At 38.3% G+C, this 27,376-nt stretch overlaps 1 protein-coding gene across 1 annotated transcript in view; it reads right to left on the bottom strand.

Annotated features, from left to right (window-relative positions):
- The window catches only part of LOC124789327 (gem-associated protein 5), a 366,866-nt gene that overhangs the window by 149,354 nt on the left and 190,136 nt on the right, over positions 1-27,376 (bottom strand). The window contains exon 12 of the mRNA XM_047256646.1: positions 18,290-18,417. Within this exon, the coding sequence (XP_047112602.1) occupies positions 18,290-18,417 (128 nt within the window). The remainder of the gene's footprint in view (positions 1-18,289; positions 18,418-27,376) is intronic.

Below are 27,376 nucleotides of genomic sequence, written 5' to 3'. Positions count from 1 at the left end.
ATTACTGACCCTACGACCTTGAGGCAAAAATTCATGATGCATTACGCCACAGTAATTGAAAGAAACAGTGAGTGGAACTTTGACATTTGATCGAACTTGGCATGCTTTTCTCGGTCTTGGCTCTGCGGGATGCTTCCAGTGGGATGACTGGGCTTTGATTTCGATGTCATAACTGTAAACCCATGTATCATCACCAGTTATGACCCTTTCCAGCCAATCAGTATCATCACTGATGTCATTCAAGAGCTCATGAGCGATGCTCATGCGACAGTTCTACTGATTAGAATTGAGACATTCTAGAACAAACTTCACTGATGCACATCTCATGCACAAAGCATCAGAAAAAATTGCACGACAAGAGCCGACTGATATGCCAACATTCTCAGCAACTTCTCTTAAAATAATCCGACAATTTTCGAAAACAATTTTCTTCACAGCTTCATTATCACCTGTTATTGATGTGCTGGGGCGTCCAGAGCAAAGTTCATCATTGGCATCTCCTCAGCCATCTTGGAAGAGCTTGTATCATTCGTAAACATTTTTTTTTTTATTTAGAGCAGACTCACCACATACTACAGTCATCATTTCAAGTGTTTTAGCACATTTGATTCCATTTTTCACACAAAATTTGATGCAAATTCTTTGCTCCACTTTTATAATAATCGAAAATCGTCAAGCACACTAAGACAGGTCTAACCTTTCTATCTGTCAAACACAAACTATGCTGTTCACTTGAAAACAGTGAACATATGTCTGAGATGTGTGTACCAACATAATAAAAAAATATCAATAATGTAATTTACATTGCCTGCAAAATTTGAAAAGTCACCTTACTTTCTGAACAGCCCTCATATATTGGATAGACAGGACACACCATTTAAGATCATTGCCGAGAAAACCCGAGGCACGCTCAACTCATGCATCCCAACATGTCCACAGTTGTAGAGCACTGTTTGTCCCAGAATCACGTGATGGAGTACGAACGTACCAGGATCTTGGCACAGGCTTCCAAATACTGGAACAGCATTATTAGAGAGATCATAGAAATTCGCAGCAGGGAAAATGTCACCAACAAAGGCTGTGGCTATAATTTTAGTATGACTTGGGAATCAGCACTAAGTTTAATCATGAAGACTTTCAGCAGACAAAACAATCTGGCAACAAGGGAAAACAGGGCATCTACATCAACGCTACCACAGATGCCGACATTTGCATCTCTGTGACCCCTGACACAAAGACAGGTGTGCGGATCACAGTTGGAACGGCTCTCAGGTTAGGGGATATAGTCAGAAGCACACCCTTAGGAGTTCAGTTTGCCAGCGCACCTGATGATGGCGACATGTCTGAATGTCTGATCACCAAAATAGTGTGTCCGTTGGACACTATGAACTGGCAGCATACCGATGGGCTGCTTGCTCAACAAATATGCCAGGAGAAACTGACGAATCACAGTAATACACTAGTCTAACGAGGACACATAAATGGACAGTAAGTCACAAACAAGTAGTTGCAGTGATAGAATTACTACCTCAATCAGATAAATCTCTTTCTCACCTCTTTCCATGAGCTTTGTTTTTTATAGTTTGTAGTGCTCTTAGGTTGTCTCTACTCACTTTTTTCTTTCTCTCATTTTCTTCTGACTTCTCAACTGTCCTTTTCTCTGGCACTATGTCATGGCACCTATCACATGCATTTTTAAAGCTGTGTATTAACTGTTTTGTGATGATTACAGATCAACCCCCCCACCCAGTGACCTTCATGACATCGCCAACAGTATGAACAGCTATGAGAAAGGTTTCAGTCAAATTATTACCAGAATGGAGTTGTCAGAGAAACCTCTTTTAAGGCAGGCACAGTCATGGAAAAGACTGCAAGAAATCTTGATAAATCTCTTCAAATTTTCATGTCTACTCTTCACCCAAATGGCCATAATCCAGAACTGACTGATGTGAACATGATACTCATCAAATTCTTTGAGGACTTCCTTTACTGACATCATCTCCACTAAACTTTGGAACTCATCGGCAAAGGTGCCATCATCATGGCCACCAAAGCAATATAAGGTAGTGAGACATATCAATGCAGTGCATAACTGTCTATTCTCATGGTCAGCATTAATTGGCACTTTGGGGACAGAACATGGAACGCCTTTCATAAAGAAATAAGCCAGGGGCTATTTATCCATAATTGTGGATACCATACTCTTCACAAATGTAAGGCACTCATTCTGGAACACCAAGATATATTTCTCCAATATGTAATATTGACCCAGATCTTCACTGCTTCTTACCTGATGTCCACTTTCTGAGGCTGCTACTGATTTTAATTGTTATTCAGATCTGTGCTGATGCTACACTGTTTCTACAAACTTCTGCTTGGACAAATTTTCTCAATTAATTCTTTGACAACCAACAACAGGGAATTACAGAAGAAAGGGTTTACACAAGCATATCACTGAAATTTAGTCATAAACAAGTCAACCTGAGCAGCCACAGTTTCAAAAAAGGTGAAATGAACTGTCAGCATCTTGCCCCTAAACGACTCACACACTACCCCATAGTTAAGACTCCCAGGAATTACAGTAGTGACCTTAGGCTTTGGTTTTGGTTTTGCCCACTTCTGTTCCTTCTTCACTCTTTCTACTGCCTTTACACATTTTTAAACATTTGCTGAGTCCAGACAGGTGCAATTTTATTTTCAACCCAACAAACAGCAAAAAGCTTCTGTGGGAAAACAGACGTGCTTGTAATATTGTTGAAATCAGCTTGGCAGGAGGGAACATTGAGAAGATTACACAAAGTTCTCAGAAACTGAACAAGATTCCAACTAAAGCTAGTAAAACCTGTCTTAAAGCCATCTTGCACTATATGTAGGCCACATGTCCCAAAGTCCAAAAGCATGTTACCCTCTCAATTACCCTTGCCTTTGAGCTGGCTTTTCAGCTCTCTTAGAAATGCTTCATTAACACAATGGCGATCCATGGACGAATTAATAACTTGTGTTTTTAGATTTACCTCCAATTGGATGCACCTGCCTCAAATTCAACTAAACCTTTTATAGCACTTTTTCTCAAAAACACTGAAGTGAGGTACCAGCTTGAAATGTGGCACAACCACTATTCGAAAAACATGCAAACATATCAAACACCATCACTATCACATCACATGCAGCAACACTCTCCTGTAGTTATTTTGTGGAAAATGGCTCCAGTCTAAATGCAATGCCGCATTTTATTTTTGACTTCTAAAGCTGCATTTCAAAGGAAATGTTACTGGCTGCTAAGGTGCCAATGTCCTGAGAAGACTGGTGCCTCACAGCAGCCAACAGATAGAAATGGATCTCTGTCTTCATCATGGCATCCCTCTGCACATAATCTAGTATCATCAGCCACAGTCCAGAAGTTCCTGTAGCAGGTGCTTGATGTGACTGCCTCAGGGTAATGCCTGGTAGCTAGGACACACCACAATTGCATGATGCACTCCCTGCCTGCATTGCAGCAGACTAAAAGTACATGGAAGCTGATTAGAAATACTGCTTTTTTTCACTGAAACTGGTTATTTTATTTCCGGTACACATGGTGAATCAAGGGTATCATCAAGATTGTCCTTCCATTGTCAGAGTTGACATTTAGCTGGAGGCATCCAGAGGTGGCAGGTGGCACTGCAGAGGCCATGTTCAATGCAATAGCAAAAGTTGAACTGACAGTCGCATACGGAGCAAAAATCACAAACTCATGTCTATTTGCAGTGAACAGCATGGATATAGACAATGTAAGCTTCCTAGCAGCCTGGAGCCCAGCTTACTTCTTTCCTTTGCAAGACTGGATAAGGTTTGCTTGTCTGTATTTCTGAGTGACAAGTTGATTTTACACAACATGAACCAAACATTGAATTTTTCAGATGTGTGCTCTATGATCCACCAAAATTCTCGATACTCAGTCCAGCAAGGGTTGAATACACATTTACAGTTCGTTGAGTAAGCCTGAGGTAACATAGGCATTAGACAGGATCATACTTAAACAACAAAGTGAGATGTGATCCAAGAGTTCACAGAGACAGGATGCCACTAGAAAATTTCACAACTGTGCTTTTTTCTTTGTCATGAGCAACTTCCACCACTCCCCCTCACTTATGTGTCTCCCTGAGTGGGTCCAAAGCAAAGTGATAAAATCTTCCTTGCATGTGTGTAATTGAAAGTAGTTTATGTTGACTAAAACCCACAGCAGAATTGGAAATACTGGCCATTGTGGGTAAAAGTGATGCAAAAAGTCATCTCACCCCAATACCTTAGGCACCTACTTCCACAGTCCCCACTCAACATCTGACCCCCTGCATTCCACTGCAAGTTTTAGCTCAATGTCAATTAAGCCAACAACTACATGCCGAAGCCCCAATGACTCCTGGTTAGTGTTCTAATTACACAATAAGGTTCCTACCACTAAAGATCTGTAATCAATCTTATTTGTACACAACATAATGAGATAGACAGCTGTTAGCATGCACAACAGTAATTTTTTGTTGTTGTTGTTGTGGTCTTCAGTCCTGAGACTGGTTTGATGCAGCTCTCCATGCTACTCTATCCTGTGTAAGCTTCTTCATCTCCCAGTACCTACTGCAACCTACATCCTTCTGAATCTGCTTAGTGTATTCATCTCTTGGTCTCCCTCTAGAATTTTTACCCTCCACGCTGCCCTCCAATACTAAATTGGTGATCCCTTGATGCCTCAGAACATGTCCTACCAACCGATCCCTTCTTCTGGACAAGTTGTGCCACAAACTTCTCTTCTCCCCAATCCTATTCAATACTTCCTCATTAGTTATGTGATCTACCCATCTAATCTTCAGCATTCTTCTATAGCACCACAGTTTGAAAGCTTCTATTCTCTTCTTGTCCAAACTATTTATCGTCCATGTTTCACTTCCATACATAGCTACACTCCATAAAATACTTTCAGAAATGACTTCCTGACACTTAAATCTATACTCGATGTTAACAAATTTCTCTTCTTCTGAAACGCTTTCCTTGCCATTGCCAGTCTACATTTTATATCCTCTCTACTTCGACCTTCATCAGTTATTTTGCTCCCCAAATAGCAAAACTCCTTTACTACTTTAAGTGTCTCATTTTCTAATCTAATTCCCTCAGCATCACCCGACTTAATTCGACTACATTCCATTATCCTCGTTTTGCTTTTGTTGATGTTCATCTTATATCCTCCTTTCAAGACACTGTCCATTCCATTCAACTGTTCTTCCAAGTCCTTTGCTGTCTCTGACAGAATTACAATGTCATCGGCGAACCTCAAAGTTTTTATTTCTTCTCCATGGATTTTAGTACCTACTCCGAATTTTTCTTTTGTTTCCTTTACTGCTTGCTCAATATACAGATTGAACAACATCGGGGAGAGGCTACAACCCTGTCTTACTCCCTTCCCAACCACTGCTTCCCTTTCATGCCCCTTGATTCTTATAACTGCCATCTGGTTTCTGTACAAATTGTAAATAGCCTTTCGCTCCCTGTATTTTACCCCTGCCACCTTTAGAATTTGAAAGAGAGTATTCCAGTCAACATTGTCAAAAGCTTTCTCTAAGTCTACAAATGCTAGAAACGTAGGTTTGCCTTTCCTTAATCTTTCTTCTAAGATAAGTCGTAAGGTCAGTATTGCCTCACGTGTTCCAGTGTTTCTACGGAATCCAAACTGATCTTCCCCGAGGTTGGCTTCTACTAGCTTCTCCATTCGTCTGTAAAGAATTCGTGTTAGTATTTTGCAGCTGTGGCTTATTAAACTGATTGTTCGGTAATTCTCACATCTGTCAACACCCGCTTTCTTTGGGATTGGAATTATTATATTCTTCTTGAAGTCTGAGGGTATTTCGCCTGTTTCATACATCTTGCTCACCAGATGGTAGAGTTTTGTCAGGACTGGCTCTCCCAGGGCCGTCAGTAGTTCCAATGGAATGTTGTCTACTCCGGGGGCCTTGTTTCGACCTAGGTCTTTCAGTGCTCTGTCAAACTCTTCACACAGTATCGTATCTCCCATTTCATCTCCATCTACATCCTCTTCCATTTCCATAATATTGTCCTCAAGTACATCGCCCTTGTATAGACCCTCTATATACTCCTTCCACCTTTCTGCTTTCCCTTCTTTGCTTAGAACTGGGTTTCCATCTGAGCTCTTGATATTCATACAAGTCTCTTTAATTTTCCTGTAGGCAGTATCTATCTTACCCCTCGTGAGATAAGCCTGTACAGCCTTACATTTGTCCTCTAGCCATCCCTGCTTAGCCATTTTGCACTTCCTGTCGATCTCATTTTTGAGACGTTTGTATTCCTTTTTGCCTGCTTCATTTACTGCATTTTTATATTTTCTCCTTTCATCAATTAAATTCTATATTTCTTCTGTTACCCAAAGATTTCTACTAGCCCTCGTCTTTTTACCAACTATATCCTCTGCTGCCTTCACTACTTCATCCCTCCAAGCTACCCATTCTTCTTCTACTGTATTTCTTTCCCCCATTCCTGTCAATTGTTCCCTTATGCTCTCCCTAAAACTCTGTACAACCTCTGGTTCTTTCAGTTTATCCAGGCCCCATCTCCTTAAATTCCCACCTTTTTGCAGTTTCTTCAGATTTAATCTACAGGTCATAACCAATAGATTGTGGTCAGAGTCCACATCTGCCCCTGGAAATGTCTTACAATTTAAAACCTGGTTCCGAAATCTTTGTCTTACCATTATATAATCTATCTGATACCTTTTAGTATCTCCAGGGTTCTTCCATGTATACAACCTTCTTTCATGATTCTTAAACCAAGTGTTAGCTATGATTATGTTGTGCTCTGTGCAAAATTCTACCAGGCGGCTTCCTCTTTCATTTCTTAGCCCCAATCCATATTCACCTACTACGTTTCCTTCTCTCCCTTTTCCTACACTCGAATTCCAGTCACCCATGACTATTAAATTTTCGTCTCCCTTCACTGTCTGAATAATTTCTTTTATTTCATCATACATTTCTTCAATTTCTTCGTCATCTGCAGAGCTAGTTGGCATATAAACTTGTACTACTGTAGTAGGTGTGGGCTTCGTATCTATCTTGGCCACAATAATGCGTTCACTATGCTGTTTGTAGTAGCTTACCCGCATTCCAGTTTTCCTATTCATTATTAAACCTACTCCTGCTTTACCCCTATTTGATTTTGTGTTTATAACCCTGTAGTCACCTGACCAGAAGTCTTGTTCCTCCTGCCACCGAACTTCACTAATTCCCACTATATCCAACTTTAACCTATCCATTTCCCTTTTTAAATTTTCTAACCTACCTGCCCGATTAAGGGATCTGACATTCCACGCTCCGATCCGTAGAACGCCAGTTTTCTTTCTCCTGATAACGACATCCTCTTGAGTAGTCCCCGCCCGGAGATCTGAATAGGGGACTATTTTACCTCCGGAATATTTTACCCAAGAGGACGCCATCATCATTTAATCATACAGTAAAGCTGCATGCCCTCGGGAAAAATTACGGCCGTAGTTTCCCCTTGCTTTCAGCCGTTCGCAGTACCAGAACAGCAAAGCCGTTTTGGTTATTGTTACAAGGCCAGATCAGTCAATCATCCAGACTGTTGCCCTTGCAACTACTGAAAAGGCTGCTGCCCCTCTTCAGGAACCACACGTTTGTCTGGCCTCTCAACAGATACCCCTCCGTTGTGGTTGTACCTACGGTACGGCTACCTGTATCGCTGAGGCACGCAAGCCTCCCCACCGACGACAAGGTCCATGGTTCATGTTTTTGTTATATGTCCAAAAAATGAACTGTGTGCAAACCTATCACACCCTAGTATTCCTGGTTCCAAATTGATGGATTTGAATAGGCCACAACCTCCCCTAAAAGCACATGTCTTTGTGATAAAAACCATGTTAGCAAACAAAGCAGTACATCTGAAAAGATGTAAATGTAAACCACCCAAACACATCACAGATCCTTGAGCATCACATTGTGTTACAAACACAAAGAATCATGACACAACAACAAACTAGCATAGGATGGCCATTGTAATGGTACTTTGACTTCCGTGCCTCCGCCAATACAAAGTTATATTTTACGATCGCGCACGCAGAAGAGCGCTGCGCCAGCGACCGATTTTATAAATAATTTTGTTCTTTTTTTTTTTTACTTTTGCGTAGGTTTTTGTTTTTAAGAACTAATGGAGGACTCTCTCTCTTGTCTTGATACGAAAGACGTGTATTTTTCTGCGCTGTGTTGAATGTGCCTTTAAGTGAAAATTAAAATTACATTACAAAGCGAGGTTGTTTCAATAGCTAATGAGGAGAAGATAATAAAGGTAACACCACAATTGGCGACCGTGACAGGACTCGAACCTGCAATCTTCGGATTGCATTTCTATGTGAGGGACGTAGTTATCAATTTTGTGTTCTACCCTTTGGTCTACGAGTGAGTGCTGGAGTATTTATTGAAGCCTTAGATGCTGTTCTTGGACCACAATTGTTATCGCAAATCACAGTTTATGTTGACGACATTGTCATTGCCACCACTACTTGGGAAGAACATGTAAATCTTTTGAAGCAACTTCTGACTAAATTTTCTGACGCAGGTGTCACTATCAATTTATCAAAGACGAAATTAGGGAGGAGAGAAATCAAATTCCTTGGTCACATCATATCAACTGCAAGAAAAATTGATGCAATAAAGAATTTTCCATCCCCACAGAATCTTAAACAACTCAAAGCCTTTCTTGGTCTCTCTTCATTCTTCAGGAAATTTGTACCCTGCCACCTTCTTAACAGTCCACATCTTCTATCTTTACTCAAAAGAAATAATATTTGGAAATGGACAGAGTTCTGTCAGACAGATTTTGAAGCAATTAATAATGCTTTAGTTTATGCACCGTTGTTATGTCATCCTGACATGACGTCAGACTTTTGCCTAGTAACAGATGCAAGTTCCTATGGGCTCTGAGCATTTTTATTCCAAATTCATGTAGAAGATGAACAAACAGTCATCAAACCTATAAGTTTTGCTAGCCGCACGCTCACTGAATGCGAAAAGTCATATTCAGTGACCAAGTGCGAAACACTTGGCATAGTATGGGCATTTCGCAAGTTTCGCTACTTTCTATGGGGAAAATGTACTAAGCTTTATACTGATCATCAAGCTCTTTCTTTCCTGCTATCATGCAAGTTATTACATCCACGTCTTGCACGCTGGTGTGCATCACTACAAGAATATGATTTTGATATTATATATATAAAAGGAGAATCCAACATTATAGCCGATGCTCTATCTTGTTTGCCACAAGGCCTACAAGAATTTTCAGATGTGACAGAACAAACATCAGATTTCAAAATTTTACTCATGTATGACGGTACATTTGCACCTTACTACAAAAACATGTGCAGGAAGTTAGCCATATTGCAGGACAATGATCCCAGGTGGATCCAGATAAAGAATAAATTACATGCAGGAACAGACCCACATCTTGAAAAATATTACATATTACACAAAGAAGTATTATTTCACCGACGAAACCCTGAATCACAGCATTGGTGTGTTTGCTTACCTGAAGCTCATGTTGATGATTTTATTTTATTTACACACAGAACTTGGGGACACTATGGTGTAACCAAATGTACAGATAAGATTATACAATATTGCTACTTTCCAAATTTAAGGCGAAGAGTATTGAGTAATATTAGGAAATGCATCATATGTCAGAAAGCCAAATATTCTAATCGCACAAGCATGAATGAATTGCACCCAATCATACCTAAGAGGCCATTACAGCTAATTTCTTTAGATATTGCAGGACCCTATCCACAAGCACGTGGAGGAATGAAATACATCCTTGCTGTGTTAGATGTTTTCACAAAGTATTTAAAATTATATGCTTTACGTTCAGTTTCTACCACTGCTATTACCAGACGTCTATTAACAGATTATTTTGTAAGAATAGGAAAACCTGAAGTTATGATCACGGATAATGCAGCATATTTTACCAGTTTAAAATGGAAGACATTTATTGAAGAACAGAATGTTAAACATATTTTAATTTCAAGATTTCACGCAGCAGGTAACCCAGTAGAAAGAACATTTCGAGAATTTGGACAGTTTATGAGAACACACACACCAGAGAAGCACACAAAATGGGTAGAATACCTAGCACCATTTGAACAAATTGTGAACAATTTAACTCACATTTCTACTGGATACACACCAACTGAATTAATTATGGATAAAACAGAAAGAAATGAATGGACAGACCCTCTACCTAAATTTACAGCAACAACAAATCATGTTAGTTTAGAAGAAAAGGTAAGACAAGCTTACACAACATTATGTGATAAAGCTAAGGAAAGAAAGCAGAAATATGACAGAGGTGTCAGGAAAGCACAAACATTTCAAGTTGATGAGTTAGTTTTACTAACAACACATCCTAAACCCACAAAACTGAAACATTTAAACAGGAAATGGCAGATCTTATACTCTGGACCATACCGAATTGCAAATATTCCACACCCTGGCTGTTATTCATTAGAATATCCATTAACACATAAACCCAGAGGTCTACATCCACACAGGCATTTGAAAAAATACATACAGTAAAATGTTAGCTAATGAGAAGAAGATAATTAATATGATATACAGTTATGATGAGCCTACATTTAAGTTATACAGATACTTACAATCTAATGAATGCAGGAAAGTCTAGAAAGCAATGTGAACCCTTCAATAGCTAATAAGATATTTGGTTATAAGAGGAGTTGCTATTGAGGCGTATACACATTAGAGGAGGCATATACACATTAGAGGAGGCAGAGAACTGAACAGAATTATTTTCTTTAGGAGGCATGTGATAATAGTAATGTTGATATGAGTGATGTGAGTGACTGAATGAGATGAGTGAATGTAATTTTAGTTTAATAAGAGGACAAATAGTAATACGAAGAGAGGTAAATGGAATATAAGATGAGAAAAGGGTATTATTATTATTATTGTTGTTGTTGTTGTTGAAGTAAAAAGTAAGTGGTGATGAATAAGAGGAAAAAATATATATATATAATGCTGAGGAATAAGTATATGTTATTTTGTGAAGAATGAATAATGGATAGGTGAGAATGTGATGAGTAATTGAGAATATGTTGAGAGGGGAGAAACTAGATTTGAACTCTATATCACATGTGCTCATGGAATACAGAATGAAAGTAGTGGAAAGAATATTATTTATTGAAAGATTGGTATGCCGGAGATAATAACTTATGTGGTGTCTTATATATTCTTATAACTAAAGGTGAAAGTATAGATTTATGTGGAAAGAATTATTTACAGCAGCCACTGTTGGAAATATACCAGAAGATTTAAATCTATAACACTTTAACACTAATCTAATGGGAACTTGTAATGGAATTTTTGGAGTTATGTAGGCTTGACACTTCAGATTGGAAGAATTATTTAAGAGAACATATTTAGCAGTCATCTAATGACATAATTAAAGCTCATCTACTGAACTGAACTAATGCACCATTAAATAGAAAGGAGAATAAGGAGAAAACAAAACGTCAGTCCTCTGTTGCGGCTCATGCTCTCATCCCTCCTTTAGAAAAATTTATACATGTTAATGAAATATTTGACATTATATAATTCGTGATTATCTGACAGTATGGAGAGACACACATATTTATTTATGAATAGAATTTTACAGGTACCACAAGGTAAATACAGAATGGATACACAGCATGGAACGCAGCAGCAATTATCTTTTATATATATATATATATATATATATATATAATGGAAGGAAACATTCCACGTGGGAAAAAATTATATATAAAAACAAAGATGAGGTGACTTACCGAACAAAAGCGCTGGCAGGTCGATAGACACACAAACAAACACAAACATACACACAAAATTCAAGCTTTCGCAACAAACTGTTGCCTCATCAGGAAAGAGGGAAGGAGAGGGGAAGACGAAAGGAAGTGGGTTTTAAGGGAGAGGGTAAGGAGTCATTCCAATCCCGGGAGCGGAAAGACTTACCTTAGGGGGAAAAAAGGACAGGTATACACTCGCACACACGCACATATGTGCGAGTGTATACCTGTCCTTTTTTCCCCCTAAGGTAAGTCTTTCCGCTCCCGGGATTGGAATGACTCCTTACCCTCTCCCTTAAAACCCACTTCCTTTCGTCTTCCCCTCTCCTTCCCTCTTTCCTGATGAGGCAACAGTTTGTTGCGAAAGCTTGAATTTTGTGTGTATGTTTGTGTTTGTTTGTGTGTCTATCGACCTGCCAGCGCTTTTGTTCGGTAAGTCACCTCATCTTTGTTTTTATTTATATATATATATATATATATATATATATATATATATATATATATATATATATAAATAAAAAGAAAGATGATGAAACTTACCAAACAAAAGCGCTGGCAGGTCGATAGACACACAAACAAACACAAACATACACACAAAATTCTAGCTTTCGCAACCAATGGTTGCCTCGTCAGGAAAGAGGGAAGGAGAAGGAAAGACAAAAGGATATGGGTTTTAAGGGAGAGGGTAAGGAGTCATTCCAATCCCGGGAGCGGAAAGATTTACCTTAGGGGGAAAAAAGGACAGGTATACACTCGCACACACACACACATATCCATCCACACATACACAGACACAAGCAGACATTTGTAAAGGCCTTTACAAATGTCTGCTTGTGTCTGTGTATGTGTGGATGGATATGTGTGTGTGTGCGAGTGTATACCTGTCCTTTTTTCCCCCTAAGGTAAGTCTTTCCGCTCCCGGGATTGGAATGACTCCTTACCCTCTCCCTTAAAACCCATATCCTTTTGTCTTTCCTTCTCCTTCCCTCTTTCCTGACGAGGCAACCATTGGTTGCGAAAGCTAGAATTTTGTGTGTATGTTTGTGTTTGTTTGTGTGTCTATCGACCTGCCAGCGCTTTTGTTTGGTAAGTTTCATCATCTTTCTTTTTAGATATATTTTTCCCACGTGGAATGTTTCCCTCTATTATATATATATATATATATATATATATATATATATATATATATATATATATATATATATATATATATATATATATATACCACACTGATGTACATACTTGTAGGATCCTAAGATATTTAGAGGGGCACCACTCTTAGAAACGGTAATAGAGGGGTACCACTCTTAGAAACAGCAATAGTGGGGACACCACACTTAGAAACGGTATTAGGTATAGGAACTTTTACGTTATATTAAGTTAACATGTATTTTATTTATCATATTTTATTTTGTGTAGTCCACTGTAGGGGATGACTTTACTAGTATTTATGAAGTAGTTAGCAACCATCCCATGAACCTATCCTCCTACAGAGGGCTGTCTTGAGGCTTGAAATATGTGTAAATTTTATTCCAGGAGACAAGATGAATTTTAAGTTGAATATTCTAGCGAGTTGCCACAATTATCTTCAAATGAGCTAACAAATACAATAAATAAAATGTATATTTCAATCTGAATGTAATGTAATTCACATGTCAGCACAATAATGAATGTAACGTAAAAAAATTTACTATATTTTTCATTTAATTCTCTATATGTACTATATGACAACAATGTAACTACCTCATGTAATGATTAATTGTAAATATTTGTATATTTATGTACTTACTATATCAAGAAATGTATTTTAAGGAGATGTTAATGAGCTGCAAAGGACTTGTGCATGTAGCACATGATTTATATAAATGGAACTGAAAATGCAAAGAAGAAACCAACGTGATGGAACACTGGTCAAGCAATATTTACGTAGTGTCAATATGCTTTGAAGTGTATGGTGTTGTGGAAGCCAGCAGGTCTTCAGGTTGGTGTAAAAGACAAGCTCATCACGTGTCGTAGGCAGTGAGGTGTTTCCTGTGCCCTCATTGACCATTTATACCCCGGTAGACGCCACCAAAATTCGACTACTGGAGATCACAATTTCGTGTTGACACATTGAACAAACTTTGGATTTTCTGCAAGTCACACGCAAGAGATCCAGGCAGTACACACACACACACACACACACACACACACACACACACACACAGAATCCGATACTACGTTTAAAGACATTGGAGCAATATAATAGAAACATTTATTGTTCGAATTAATTCCATTGTAAACACGAATCATGTGAACTGAATTCAAACGCTGTGCTAAGCAACGATAATACGCTGCAATTCAAAGACATTAATGTTACGACTCCTAAAGAAGATACACACCAAAAAGACTGTATACAAAGACTGATATGCAAAGAGCATTGTGCTCAGAAATATTTTTTCTAATATGTAAATTTCTTATTTTCTTATTTATATATATATATATATATATATATATATATATATATATATATATATATATATATATATATATATATTTTCTATACTGCCACGCTCGCTTGCGGAGCGTGTCAGTAGAGGAGGCATTGTAATGGTACTTTGACTTCCGCGCCTCCGCCAATACAAAGTTATATTTTACGATCGCGCACGCAGAAGAGCGCTGCACCAGCGACCAATTTTATAAATAATTTTGTTCTTTTTTTTTTACTTTTGCATAGGTTTTTGTTTTTAAGAACTAATGGAGGACTCTCTCTCTTGTCTTGATACGAAAGACGTGTATTTTTCCGCGCTGTGTTGAATGTGCCTTTGAGTGAAAATTAAAATTACATTACAAAGCAAGGTTGTTTCAATAGCTAATGAGGAGAAGATAATAAAGGTAACACCATACCAGGCTATGGTGACAGGCATACCAGCTATTCCATGTAAACAACAACAAACCTCTGCATAGCTAATCTGGACTTGGCCAGGCTGAGCTGGTTGGCTTGCTGCTGATGGTGAACAGTTAGCACAGTACTGCATCAAGCCAAGCAGAGTGCAGACAAATGCCTCTGGCCAAAATCAAATGAGACATCATGTCTTTCCAGGGTTTTTATGGAAAATGGAAAAATTTCTTGTGTTCCCTAGAACAAAAAAATTCCCTGAGATTTCCCTATCTTCTAGGTTTTCCAGGATGCTGGACATCCTGCCATTGAGCCCTAGTAGGAAGAAAGGAAGACTGATTTTAATTCCTATTGACATCAAGGCCATCAGAGACTGAGTGCAAGTTCGGATTATGTCGATGGGGAAGGAAAACATCCGTCCCTCTGAAAGAAACCATCCCACAGGAAACCTAAATTTGGATGGATGGCTGTGAGTTTGAACCACTGACCTACTGAATGCGAGTCCAGTGTGCCATTGGGCCCTGAAGGTTTATTCATGTTTAAGGATTTCAGCTCTTTCTTACCATCAATGACTCTAATATTTGTTTCAAGCACCTTTTCAGTGACATGAGTATTAAACTGGAGGCAATGCTCCTGAGTGTTCCTTGGTAAAGATGCAGCTCAAAATCAGAATGAACAAGGATGGGTAATAAAAATAACTGTCCTTTTGAAACATACTGTCAGGCCATTACCCCCAGGTAATTTAGGGAAAATCTGAAGCTCGAAGGCTTTAGAGACAATCACACCCCAGTCCTCTTGAATATGAACCTGTGGTCTTAATCATTACACCATCTTAATCAATGAACAAGTCACAAGTGATGAGAGTGATGACTGGGAACGTACAATGGATAAACATTTTATGAAGACAACGTGGATGTTTTAAAATTTCAAATCGTTCGCAAGATGAATGAAAATCACAAATGGTCAAAAATGAAAATAGTGATATTCTAGAAATACTGCCAAATGAAGTACATAAAGCCACTTGAAGTATGGAAAAAGGAATTTTTCAGTAGAAATGATTAAAGCAGGATGATAAGTCATACAAAAGGAACTTCCTGGAGTACAAGCGATACTGTGGTGGCAACTTCCACTAACAAATGTAAACAACAGAGGTGCAGTAACTGTGGTGGCAACTTCCAGTAGCAACTGTAAACAACAGAGGCACAGTAACTTTGATAGCAGTTTGAACTGACAACTGTAAACAACAGAAGTGCATTCAACCGATCAGTTGTTAGCAGGCAGTGTTAAGTATTGGTTATGTGCCTGTAGTGTGTCAATGTTGTTGTAATAAATCTTAATGAAGCAATATCTCTAAATCAAGTGTTCAAGACATTCTCCAGAATGTTTTGAAGAAGGCAAAAGTGTGACCCAAATCTGTTCCTCACACCTTGACTTCCGAAGAAAAATTATGCATGTTCACCTGCAATGACTTGATTGAAATCGAAAATGTGAAAAATTCTTTTCTCACATGGGAGAAGGGGGGGGGGGGCAGTTTTATTATCACAGGTTATGAGACTTGGCATCAATACAAACCTACCTCAGAAGGACAAAGTATAGAAATTCACATGAAGTGTCAGCACTTTGACAACATAAATGACATTCAAGACTGTCACGCGCGAGTTGAACAACACTGCAAACAATGTTTCCAACAGTTGCACTTGGTTGTATTAATGTTCAGTAAATGTAAGTGTAGGTGTGTGTGTGTGTGTGTGTGGGGGGGGGGGGGGGGAGAGATGTAAACTATCTGATGCATTTAAACCACCATCTTAAAACATTTTTCTATTTTTTCATGAAGCCAGTCCCAAAACTATTTGGACTTACAGAGTATACCTATTCACTAAACTTACCAACAACACAAAGAAAAACATTAGATTTTAAAAAAGCAAATGAACAAGCAGCTATCAGTAGCCGGTGTACCATTCACAAGGTGCGAACAAAATTTAGAAACAAGCCAAAAGTACAAATCACAACTTTATAACTCTTAGATTTTGAGAAAGATTTCGACTCAGTTTCAACCAAATCTACACTAAATAACCTTATGAAGTAAGGAACTTGTTCAACCTATGTTAGTATACTGGAGAATACATATGTGAACATTATAGATTTCATCAGGTTTCTTCAGGATACTAACAAATACAAAAAAGAACGAGGTGTCAGGCACAGAGATTCTTTAATGAAAACTATTCTCAACAGCACCAGATGTAATTTTTAGACCTCAAATGCATAATATATACACTGAAAAGAAATAGCATGCACAGTAAAAACAATCTGGATTGGTTTTGGTTAAGTAAATGACTTTTTCAGAACAAAGATTATACAGTGTCTGAAATGGACAGACAAAACTGTAAAATTGCAAGGTGACAGAATGGCCAGTACTTGCCTTCAAGATGTGAAACTTCAGTGTAGCTAATAGACACTTAAAAGAATACTCAGCTTTTGTTCTGTTAGTTCCTTTCACAGGAACAAATGAGGAATATGTTTGAGAAGATTGAGAAGAGGTACCAAACTAATTGTGAGGACAAGAGGGGCGGAGGGGAGAGGCATGAAGGAGGCCTGAGTGGTCTTCCCCTCCTTCCCAACCTATCCCTCTTTCCTCTCATGGGAAGGAAAAAAACACTTCTGATTACTAGGCAGTTTCTTTACCTTTAAATTTGCCAACTGACTATACTGCAATTGTCGCCAGAAGTAAGTATCATTGTTGTTGATGTTGTCAACACTGGACTATACAGTCTTTTGTTGCAAGTTATTTCTGAAATATCCTTTTTTATTCCAGTTTTAAAACTGTGGTTTTTGTTGAGGTCTTCTGTCCAAAGAGTGGTTTGTGGCAGTCCTCCATGCTACTCCATCCCATGCAAACCTCTTCATCTCTGATAACAACTGCCATTTGAACTTACTTATTGTAGTCAGACCTTGGTCTCTCACTGTAATTCCCCCCCCCCCCCCCCCCCCAAATCTCCCAACTCCCAACGCACAAACTTCCCTCTATTACCAAACTGATGATTCCTACCAGCCTCAGGATGTGGCCTATCAACCAGTCTCTCCTTTTTCTTTGAACTAGTACTCTGAGACAAGTACTCCTCTGTCCCAGCATGACCTTCAATGTTTATATTTTAAAAGAAGAGCAACATCTACTTATCAAATGTTGAAACAGGGATAACTGAGTAGGATTTCTGGCATAAAAACTTCACAATGATTACCGTAACCTTTATTTATTTTCCACATTTCCTACAGACCATTTCTGATGAAATACCTACATATTATAAATTGTTGGGATGTATTTGTATGTGTGTCAGCTCCGCAAACTGTTAAAAGTACAATAAGATATTCTATATGAAATAGTGGACCACAGCTCACAATAATTAAGCACGAGTCCAACAGGCAAAGCACTGATCATCTCAATAATAAAGTAATTCATCCTTTTCTTAATCTACTAAGTTCACTGACTGATATAAAATTCATTTCAATAATCCTTATTAATATGAGATACTTAACTGCGCTGTTCCATCATACGAAGCAGATACAAGCTGGCCACTAATATGTGGACTCCAAGACACACTCACTACCCTGCTCAAATGTCCACTCAACTCAGCCATTGGTTTTCTGTCAGTGGTTGCACTACCTAAAGCACAAAAAAATAAACTGGAATCTAATATTTACAAAATTAGCAAAAGACTACCAAGCAATTATTAGCATGCCATTCAAAGTTAAACGCTTTTTCTAATAACACGGAAGATAAAAACTTAAATCTGATGGGCATAGTAAGTGCAAAAATAAATTTAAAAATAATATCAGTGCTACAAACCAACAATGAAACCTGAAAAAAATACAACATAACAAAACAATTAAAAGTATCAGTTCCATCAATCAGCAATCAACTTCGAAGTCTATAATCTGCACTATACCTATACCCATATCAAAAACAAATTCAGAGAGAGGCTGTGATTAGGGTCACTGATATGTATCTAATGACAAGTCTGTTAGAAATACATGTACTTAGGTGGAAAAAATGGAAACTAAAATAGGATATCTGAGTTCAATTCCCCATGTGCAAATACATTTTTCTGACATTTATGGCTCAAATCAGTGTACTATATTGAACAATTTATATTCTTAAACAAATAATTTCTAAACAAAACAATAGGTCGGTAAAACAGACTTGGTCGAAAGAGTAGTCTGATTAACATAATGTCTCAACAACTTTATTGCCAGTTACAATCAGTGAATAGGTGAAAGTGCTGTGTCTGACAATAAAATTGTTAAAACAAAGTGTGTTTGTGGTTGGCATTAATGTTACAAGTCAACAAGGAATACTGCAGTATCAACGGTCTGTTCATTGACTGCACTCGGTGCATTGCCCACAGCTCTCATCGTCACAGAAGATACCTTTAAATCAGCTACCAATGAACTGCTGCTACAGAGGGCTCGTTACATACCGCCAGGTGGTACTACACATGCCATCAGGTGATGCTGAATTCGCATCACCTCGCTGCCTGCAATTATGACTGATCCATGTCTTTTTAAGCCACTGCACTCAGAGCTCCACTTCTGATTGTCTTCAGATTATCATCAGGGATCAGACTACTACCTGATCACACCAAGTGTACGGATGACAGTGGAGTGAGATCTTATGAACATAGTAAAATGTCAGTGAGACTTTATGAATCCAGTGTAATGGCATTGCTACTTCAAGTGCTAGCAACTATTCGAAACTGGTACTAGTGGAACAGAAAAAGAAAGAAAGAAAAAGAGAGAGAGAGAGACTAAGGGATTATAACCTATGAATGCTTTATATAGGATTATGTATTATCCTTCTATAGTTTTTGAGTTCTAAAATGTACATCTAGTTCATTACATCAATGGATGTAGCAGCTATTTCTGCTGACAAATTCATGATTGTGACTACTCGGATCCGCAGAAGTAGTTTTGACACAGTTGCATAATAAACTAATCAAAATTTTCTTCACTGCCAATGGAATTAACTGAAATTTGTCTTTTCTAGAAATATCTAGGAGTGGAAAGTGTCTAAATTTCACAATTTTTGCATTATTATTATTATTATTATTCTTTCTTTCCTTTCTGAGACGTAATGTCTGGTCAAAAATGGAAAGTGACGCGGACCTTGATCAAGCGTGACTTCCTTTTAACTGTACGGTATATGTTATATTACATTTAGGAACTTTCGGGTAATTGAACATGTATCAATAATTACGGATTTCTGTAGTTGTACATATAAGTTTGGATGTAGCTGTATTGCATTGATGTACTGGTGGATATTGTGTGGTATTACTCCTGTAGTTGATAGTATAATTGGTATAATGTCAACTTTATCCTGATGCCACATGCCCTTGACTTCCTCAGCCAGCTGGATGTATTTTTCAATTTTTTCTCCTGTTTTCTTTTGTATATTTGTTGTATTGGGTATGGATATTTCGATTAGTTGTGTTAATTTCTTCTTTTTACTGGTGAGTATGATGTCAGGTTTGTTATGTGGTGTTGTTTTATCTGTTATAATGGTTCTGTTCCAGTATAATTTGTATTCATCATTCTACAGTACATTTTGTGGTGCATACTTCTTTGTGGGAATGTGTTGTTTTATAAGTTTACGTTGTAAAATGGTTCAAATGGCTCTGAGCACTATGGGACTTAACATCTTAGGTCATCAGTCCCCTAGAACTTAGAACTACTTAAACCTAACTAACCTAAGGACATCACACACATCCATGCCCGAGGCAGGATTCGAACCTGCGACCGTAGCAGTCGCGCGGTTCCGGACTGAGCGTCTAGAACCACGAGACCACCACGGCCGGCCCCCTTTATGTTGTAAGGCAAGCTGTTGATGTATTATTTTTGCTACATTGTCATGTCTTCTGGGGTATTCTGTATTTGCTAGTATTGTACACCCGCTTCTGATGTGATCTACTGTTTCTATTTGTTTTTTGCAAAGTCTGCATTTATCTGTTGTGGTATTGGGATCTTTAATAATATGCTTACTGTAATATCTGGTGTTTATCGTTTGATACTGTATTGCAATCATGAATCCTTCCGTCTCACTGTATATATTGCCTTTTATTAGCCATGTGTTGGATGCGTCTTGATCGATGTGTGGCTGTGTTAGATGAAACGGGTGCTTGCCATGTAGTGTTTTCTTTTTCCAATTTACTTTCTTCGTATCTGTTGATATTATGTGATCTAAAGGGTTGTAGAAGTGGTTATGAAATTGCAGTGGTGTAGCCGATGTATTTATATGAGTGATTGCTTTGTGTATTTTGCTAGTTTCTGCTCGTTCTAGAAAGAATTTTCTTAAATTGTCTACCTGTCCATAATGTAGGTTTTTTATGTAGATAAATCCCCTTCCTCCTTCCTTTCTGCTTAATGTGAATCTTTCAGTTGCTGAATGTATGTGATGTATTCTATATTTGTGGCATTGTGATCGTGTAAGTGTATTGAATGCTTCTAGGTCTGTGTTACTCCATTTCACTACTCCAAATGAGTAGGTCAATATTGGTATAGCATAAGTATTTATAGCTTTTGTCTTGTTTCTTGCTGTCAATTCTGTTTTCAGTATTTTTGTTAGTCTTTGTCTATATTTTTCTTTTAGTTCTTCTTTAATATTTGTATTATCTATTCCTATTTTTTGTCTGTATCCTAGATATTTATAGGCATCTGTTTTTTCGATCGCTTCTATGGAGTCACTGTGGTTATTCAATATGTAATCTTGTTTAGTGTGTTTTCCCTTGACTATGCTATTTTTCTTACATTTGTCTGCTCCAAAAGCCATATTTATATCATTGCTGAATACTTCTGTTATCTTTAGTAATTGGTTGAGTTGTTGATTTGTTGCTGCCAGTAGTTTTAGATCATCCATGTATAGCAAATGTGTGATTTTGTGTGGGTATGTTCCAGTAATATTGTATCCATAATTTGTATTATTTAGCATGTTGGATAGTGGGTTCAGAGCAAGGCAGAACCAGAAAGGACTTAATGAGTCTCCTTGGTATATTCCACACTTAATCTGTATTGGCTGTGATGTGATATTATTTGAATTTGTTTGAATATTAAGTGTGGTTTTCCAATTTTTCATTACTATGCTTAGGAACTGTATCAATTTAGGATCTACTTTGTATATTTCCAATATTATTATTATTATTATTATTACAGTATTCCTTAATTTGTTATATCTGTTCTTGCAGTGTTTTAAATTTTGTATATAATGACAACTTCTGGAGCACAAACACTGCACTTATTCAGTTTCAGAACCAACAAATTCAACAGTTACTGGCAAGCATTATCAGACTGCTAAATCCATAGTAAGCACAAGAAACTATAGCTTAAGCACAGAACTCTGGAGGCCAAGTGCCACCGCCGCCACCTCCCTTCCACTATTTTGATGAGAAACAAGAGGAATGGAAGGAGTACTAAATCCAGCTCAAACATTTCACAGCCTACAAAATCACAGGTGACTCGTGATGTTCTTTCTTTTGTCCTTGGGTAAGGAGTATCCATATTTAGGTTCCATACAAAACTGTTCCCTCATGCAGAACCCCAAGCCCTATCCTACGAGGAAGTCACTAGCAAACTTGATGAATTTTTTTGAAGTGTAGATTCATGTAACTGCTGCTCATTTTAAACTTTTTCACACGCATCATAATAGTAATCAGTTTTGCTAAAAGTGGATCGCTGAACTCAACGGCATGACTGGAAACTATAAATTTAGCTGCACTTGTGGAGCTTCTATTCAAGATGAAAAGTTTCATGATGTCTTTATTCAGAACCTTGCAGACAACACAATGAGATTCTGAAGCATTGCAATCCTTGTCGTAATGACCAACTTAAAGTAATCAAAGCTCAGAGAATATGGAAATTAACTTTAATTTGCTTGTTGTTGCATAGCTCAACAGCTGGAAGCCATGGCATAAGCAGGACATGAGATGACCAGTAACTTATACTGCAAATTCACATGCCCTGAAGTCTTGTGTCACGTATTATGTTATACACGATCACAAACACTCCTCCTCCAGATAAGCGAAATTCCAACACTGTCAAAAATCAGGACACAAGCAGCAAGTGTGCCTCCAACAGAAGCACAAAGCACACTCTGTCCCAATTCAACCTAGATTTGAGCAAATGGAGACTAATATGATTTCACATTATGAATTTATACCCGCTTCTCCTGGCAATGCTCATAGGGACTGTAGATACAAGTGCAAAAATTGTGAATCAACACACAGAGTACAAAACTTGGCTAATTTGCATCAGCTCTCCTCACATGAATAAACAGCAAATGGCTCTGTCCCTCGTAAAACAGAAAAAGCAGTCCTCCAAAAGCTGAACTGACAGTTTCATACAGAGAAAACCCACAAACTCCTTATATCTTTACAGATTTGCAATCAATTTGTACCATTCCAGTTAAATAATATTGCTTCAGTCACAATTGATTCATCAAACTACTTATGAGCAATTGAGGACAAAGTATCTCTGTGTTTGAGATGTATACTTTGCTAGTAAAATACTGAAATATGGCTGTATCAATGCTATTCACAATAGTTCAAACACACTCATGTCTTAGTATATTTGGCATCTATGCGTTTGATTTGTTTGGATTAGATATTGAGGACAATGTACATGCTATTGATATACAAGTTTCTCATGTCAGCATTTATAAGTCATTTGAAAAATGAGGACATTTGTTTGATGGCACATTGAGATGTGCAAAGCATTTTCTGACACAAATCACAATCAAATACAATGCTCAGACAAAAGTATCACTTCAGCCTTCCAATGCCTCAGGCCATTAATGATGAAGCTGTTTCTGAACTTGTCTTAAAACCTATTTCAGCTATTCAATGGGCATCTGCTCTGGTTATCACAAGAAATCTGAACAGGAGAATTAGACTTTTGCTGACTTTAAGCACCACTTGACACTCAAATGGTTATCGATTCTTTCGCAGTTCTATGTACTGAGGAGTTAACTGGACAATTCTTCTCTAAGACCGATTTAGTTAATGCTTACCTCCAACTTCCCCTGGATGAGGAAGAAAAGGGGGAAAAAAAGGAGGCCAATAAAGATGTTAGCTCATATCAGTACCAGCATCTTCCCTTTGGAAGCGCATCTGTTTCTCCGTTTTTTCAACACTTTCTTGAACAAGCTATGTTGAAATTTTTGTCATGTTCAAATTATTTGGATGACATCACTGTATCCTGACAAATGCTGGAGCAGCATCTCAAATCTCTTTTTCTAGTTTTAACTGGCACAGGGCATAAGTCTAATTTATAGAAGTGTTCATTTTTCAATACAGAAATTGCATATCTGGGACATTTCATTGACATCCATGTCGCTCACCCCTTGACTGAGCATTTAGTGGCCATCTGGAAATTGCTTCCTCCTAAGGATGTATGAGACCTTCAGCCAGTTATGATAAACTGACCTATTATATCAAATTTATTTGGACTGCAGTGCAAATTGATGCTCCTTTGCATCACCTCCAGTGTGAAAATGTTCCTTTCCAATGGACTGGAGAATGCAAACTACCATTTTAAAAGTTGAAAAATGCACACTTAATTACGCATGTCTTATTCATTTCGATACTAAAAAATATCAGTAGTGCTTGCAGCTGATGGGAGATCACAGGGAGTGGGGACAATTTTATCTCACAAGGTTGGAAACGCTGAATGCCCCATAGCTTTCGCTTCGAAGACACTGAACGAGGCCCAAGCCAGTTATAGTCAGCTGGGAAAGGAAGCCTTAGCCACCATCAACTGTGTCATGAAATTTCATCAAAATCGGCATGGTTGAAATTTCTCATGACGGATCAAAAGCTGTTGTCTGCTCTTATTCGTCCGATGAAAGATAAGCTTGATCATACAGCACGAACCTGCAACACTGGTCACTACTTCTGCCCAATTATCAGTATGAAATTCTCTATCGCCCTACTGCACAGCAGCAAATGCAGACACTCTTGTCTCATTTACCTATGGGAAATGATCAGGAATTCAATGCATCAGAAGCTTCTTGTCTTCAAACTGACCAACCTAATACACACACGCAGCAAGATTTTCCCATTGATTGTTGAGAGATCACACAAGCTACTGAACAAGATCAATCACTACAATTGCCCAAGTATTACATATGGATGGATTGGCCTGTAATCTGGAAACAATTCCAGATGCCAAAGTATGCAAATACTATGCACAATACAACAGCCTTTCTCCTCAGAATGAACAAACAATTCATGATTACCACTTCACTGCAACAATATGTTTTGAAACTATTACGTAGAAGACACTGGAGAATCATTAGAACTAAGCAGCTAGTGCACCAGCACTGTACATGGCTTGAGTTGGACGAGCAAAGAGAACAGATGACTGCTCCACAGTCACGTGTGCATTGATAACCAAGCAGTGCCACGCCAAAAATTTGTAAATTGGCTTCAACCTGACAGTCACTGGAAACGCATAAGCGCTGATTTTGCTGGTCCTTTGCCAAGTACAGGGTGGGTGATTACCATCGATGCACACAGTAGATATCCATATCTCATTCCAATGAATTCAACAACTAGTGCCATCACTTGCTAGATGGTGCAAATCTGTTTTCATGTCGAACTTGTGGCTGCCTAGGCCTGTTAGCCGTCTAGTCTGATGATAGCGGCAGTTTGATGCAGTTGTTTCTCTCTAAGTGACCTCGTGACTGCCATTGTATTTCAATGGAACATTTTATTCCAATTGACAAACATGTTATATTTTTACAGTTTAATTTTTATTCTTGTGATTTTTTCAACTTGACAAGAGCATTTTGCTCAGATGTTTTTCACCTATGGTGTGATTACATGTAAGTACACTGTTTGTACAATATATTGAAGTAATCCTATTAATTATATTGTATTTTTGAGCCATGTCATTATATTTTTTAGATAAACCTATGTAATTTTTATTCTGATGAAGACCGACTTAGAGCTGTCGAAACCATGATCAATTTGACAACGATTTTATGCAGCCAAGGTGGCTATACGTACATTCTGTAATTAAACACTGATCTTTCATTTTTTTAAATGTTAACTTGTGGCTTCTTTTTCTTGTTTTCAACTCTTAATACAGCATAATTGTGTTTGTACTAAATGAAGTAAGTTATTTTTTCTGTAATTAAATTTTAATTATTTTATTAAACAATGTCTATTCACTGTCTAAGGTATTGCATGGCTGAGTGTACACAGATCTATCAAGACTCCAGCGACCTGGCAGCCTCATTAACTCTTCACATCACTGCCATTTACTGCTGGCCCTTACACTCCGTAATGCCTTCTATATAATCAAATATTTAACTTTCTAAACCATTTCCTCTTGGCATAAACGATGACAGAGCCAAGTAACCAGTTAAACTGTTCAAGGTAGGGAATTATGCCTCGAGATATTATTCATCTATGGTCTAGATAAGACAAATTGCATATGAGGAAAACAATGATGAACTGCATTCTCCCCCATATAAGTATAAAGCAGAAGATTCTCACATCAAGTCTGCATCTGCATTGCTTCCACTTAATATTTATACTGTTGTTAAATCTTGCACAAAATCATCAATCAAATGAATGTCACATTAGATCATCAAAATCCTGACATGGTTGGAGGGCCCTGTCCTTAATGCTCCAAATGTTCTCAATTGAGGAGAGATCCGGTGACCTCGCTGGCGTAGGTAGGGTTTGGCAAGCACGAGGACAAGAAGTACAAACTCTCGCCATGTGTCGGTGGGCATTAACTTGCTGAAATTGCAAGACTGTGATGGCTTGCCATGAAGGGAAACAAAATGGGGCATAGGATATAGTTCACGTAACACTGTGCTGTAGGACTGCTGTGGATGACAACCAAAGGGATCCTGCTATGAAGAGAAATGGCACCACAGACCATCATTCATGGTTGCCAGGCCGTACGCTGGGCAACAGTCAGACTGGTATACCACTGCTGTCTGGGACATCCCCAGACACATCTTTGGCTTGGAATCTCATTGACTGGAGTAGAACTGTCTTTGGTGATGAGCCCTTCTTCGAACTGAGCTCCGATGACCAGCAAAGATGTGTCTGGAGACACCCTGGGCAGCGGTGGGATACCAACCTGACTGTTGCCCACCCTACAGCCTGACAGACAGGAGTAATGGTCTTGTGTGCCATTTCATTTTATAGTAGAACCCCTTTGGCATCCTTGCAGCACAGCAGTATATCGACTATCTTCGATGTCCTGTTTTTTTGCCCTTTGCGGCAGGTCATACTGGGCTTACATTTCAGCAAGTTAATGTGCACATGGAGAGAGGTTCTACTGTTGTCTTCAGGCTCGCTAAACCCTATCTTGGCCAGCAAGGTCATTCAATCACTCCCCAATCAAGCATGTTTGGAGCATTATGGGCAGGGCCTTCCAACCACTTCAGGATTTTGATGATCTATGTGCCAGTTGGACAAAATATGGCATGATATCCCTCAGGAGGAAATCCAATAAGTCTATCAATTAATGTTAATTTGAATAAATGCTTGCCATAAAGACCAGAGGTAGACCAACACGTTACTGATGTGCTCAATTTCTGAAGCATTTTCTCTTGA

This window comes from Schistocerca piceifrons, chromosome 3 (genome assembly GCF_021461385.2).
Source record: "Schistocerca piceifrons isolate TAMUIC-IGC-003096 chromosome 3, iqSchPice1.1, whole genome shotgun sequence".
NCBI lineage: Eukaryota > Metazoa > Arthropoda > Insecta > Orthoptera > Acrididae > Schistocerca > Schistocerca piceifrons.
This window is presented reverse-complemented; position numbering and strand designations above follow the sequence as displayed.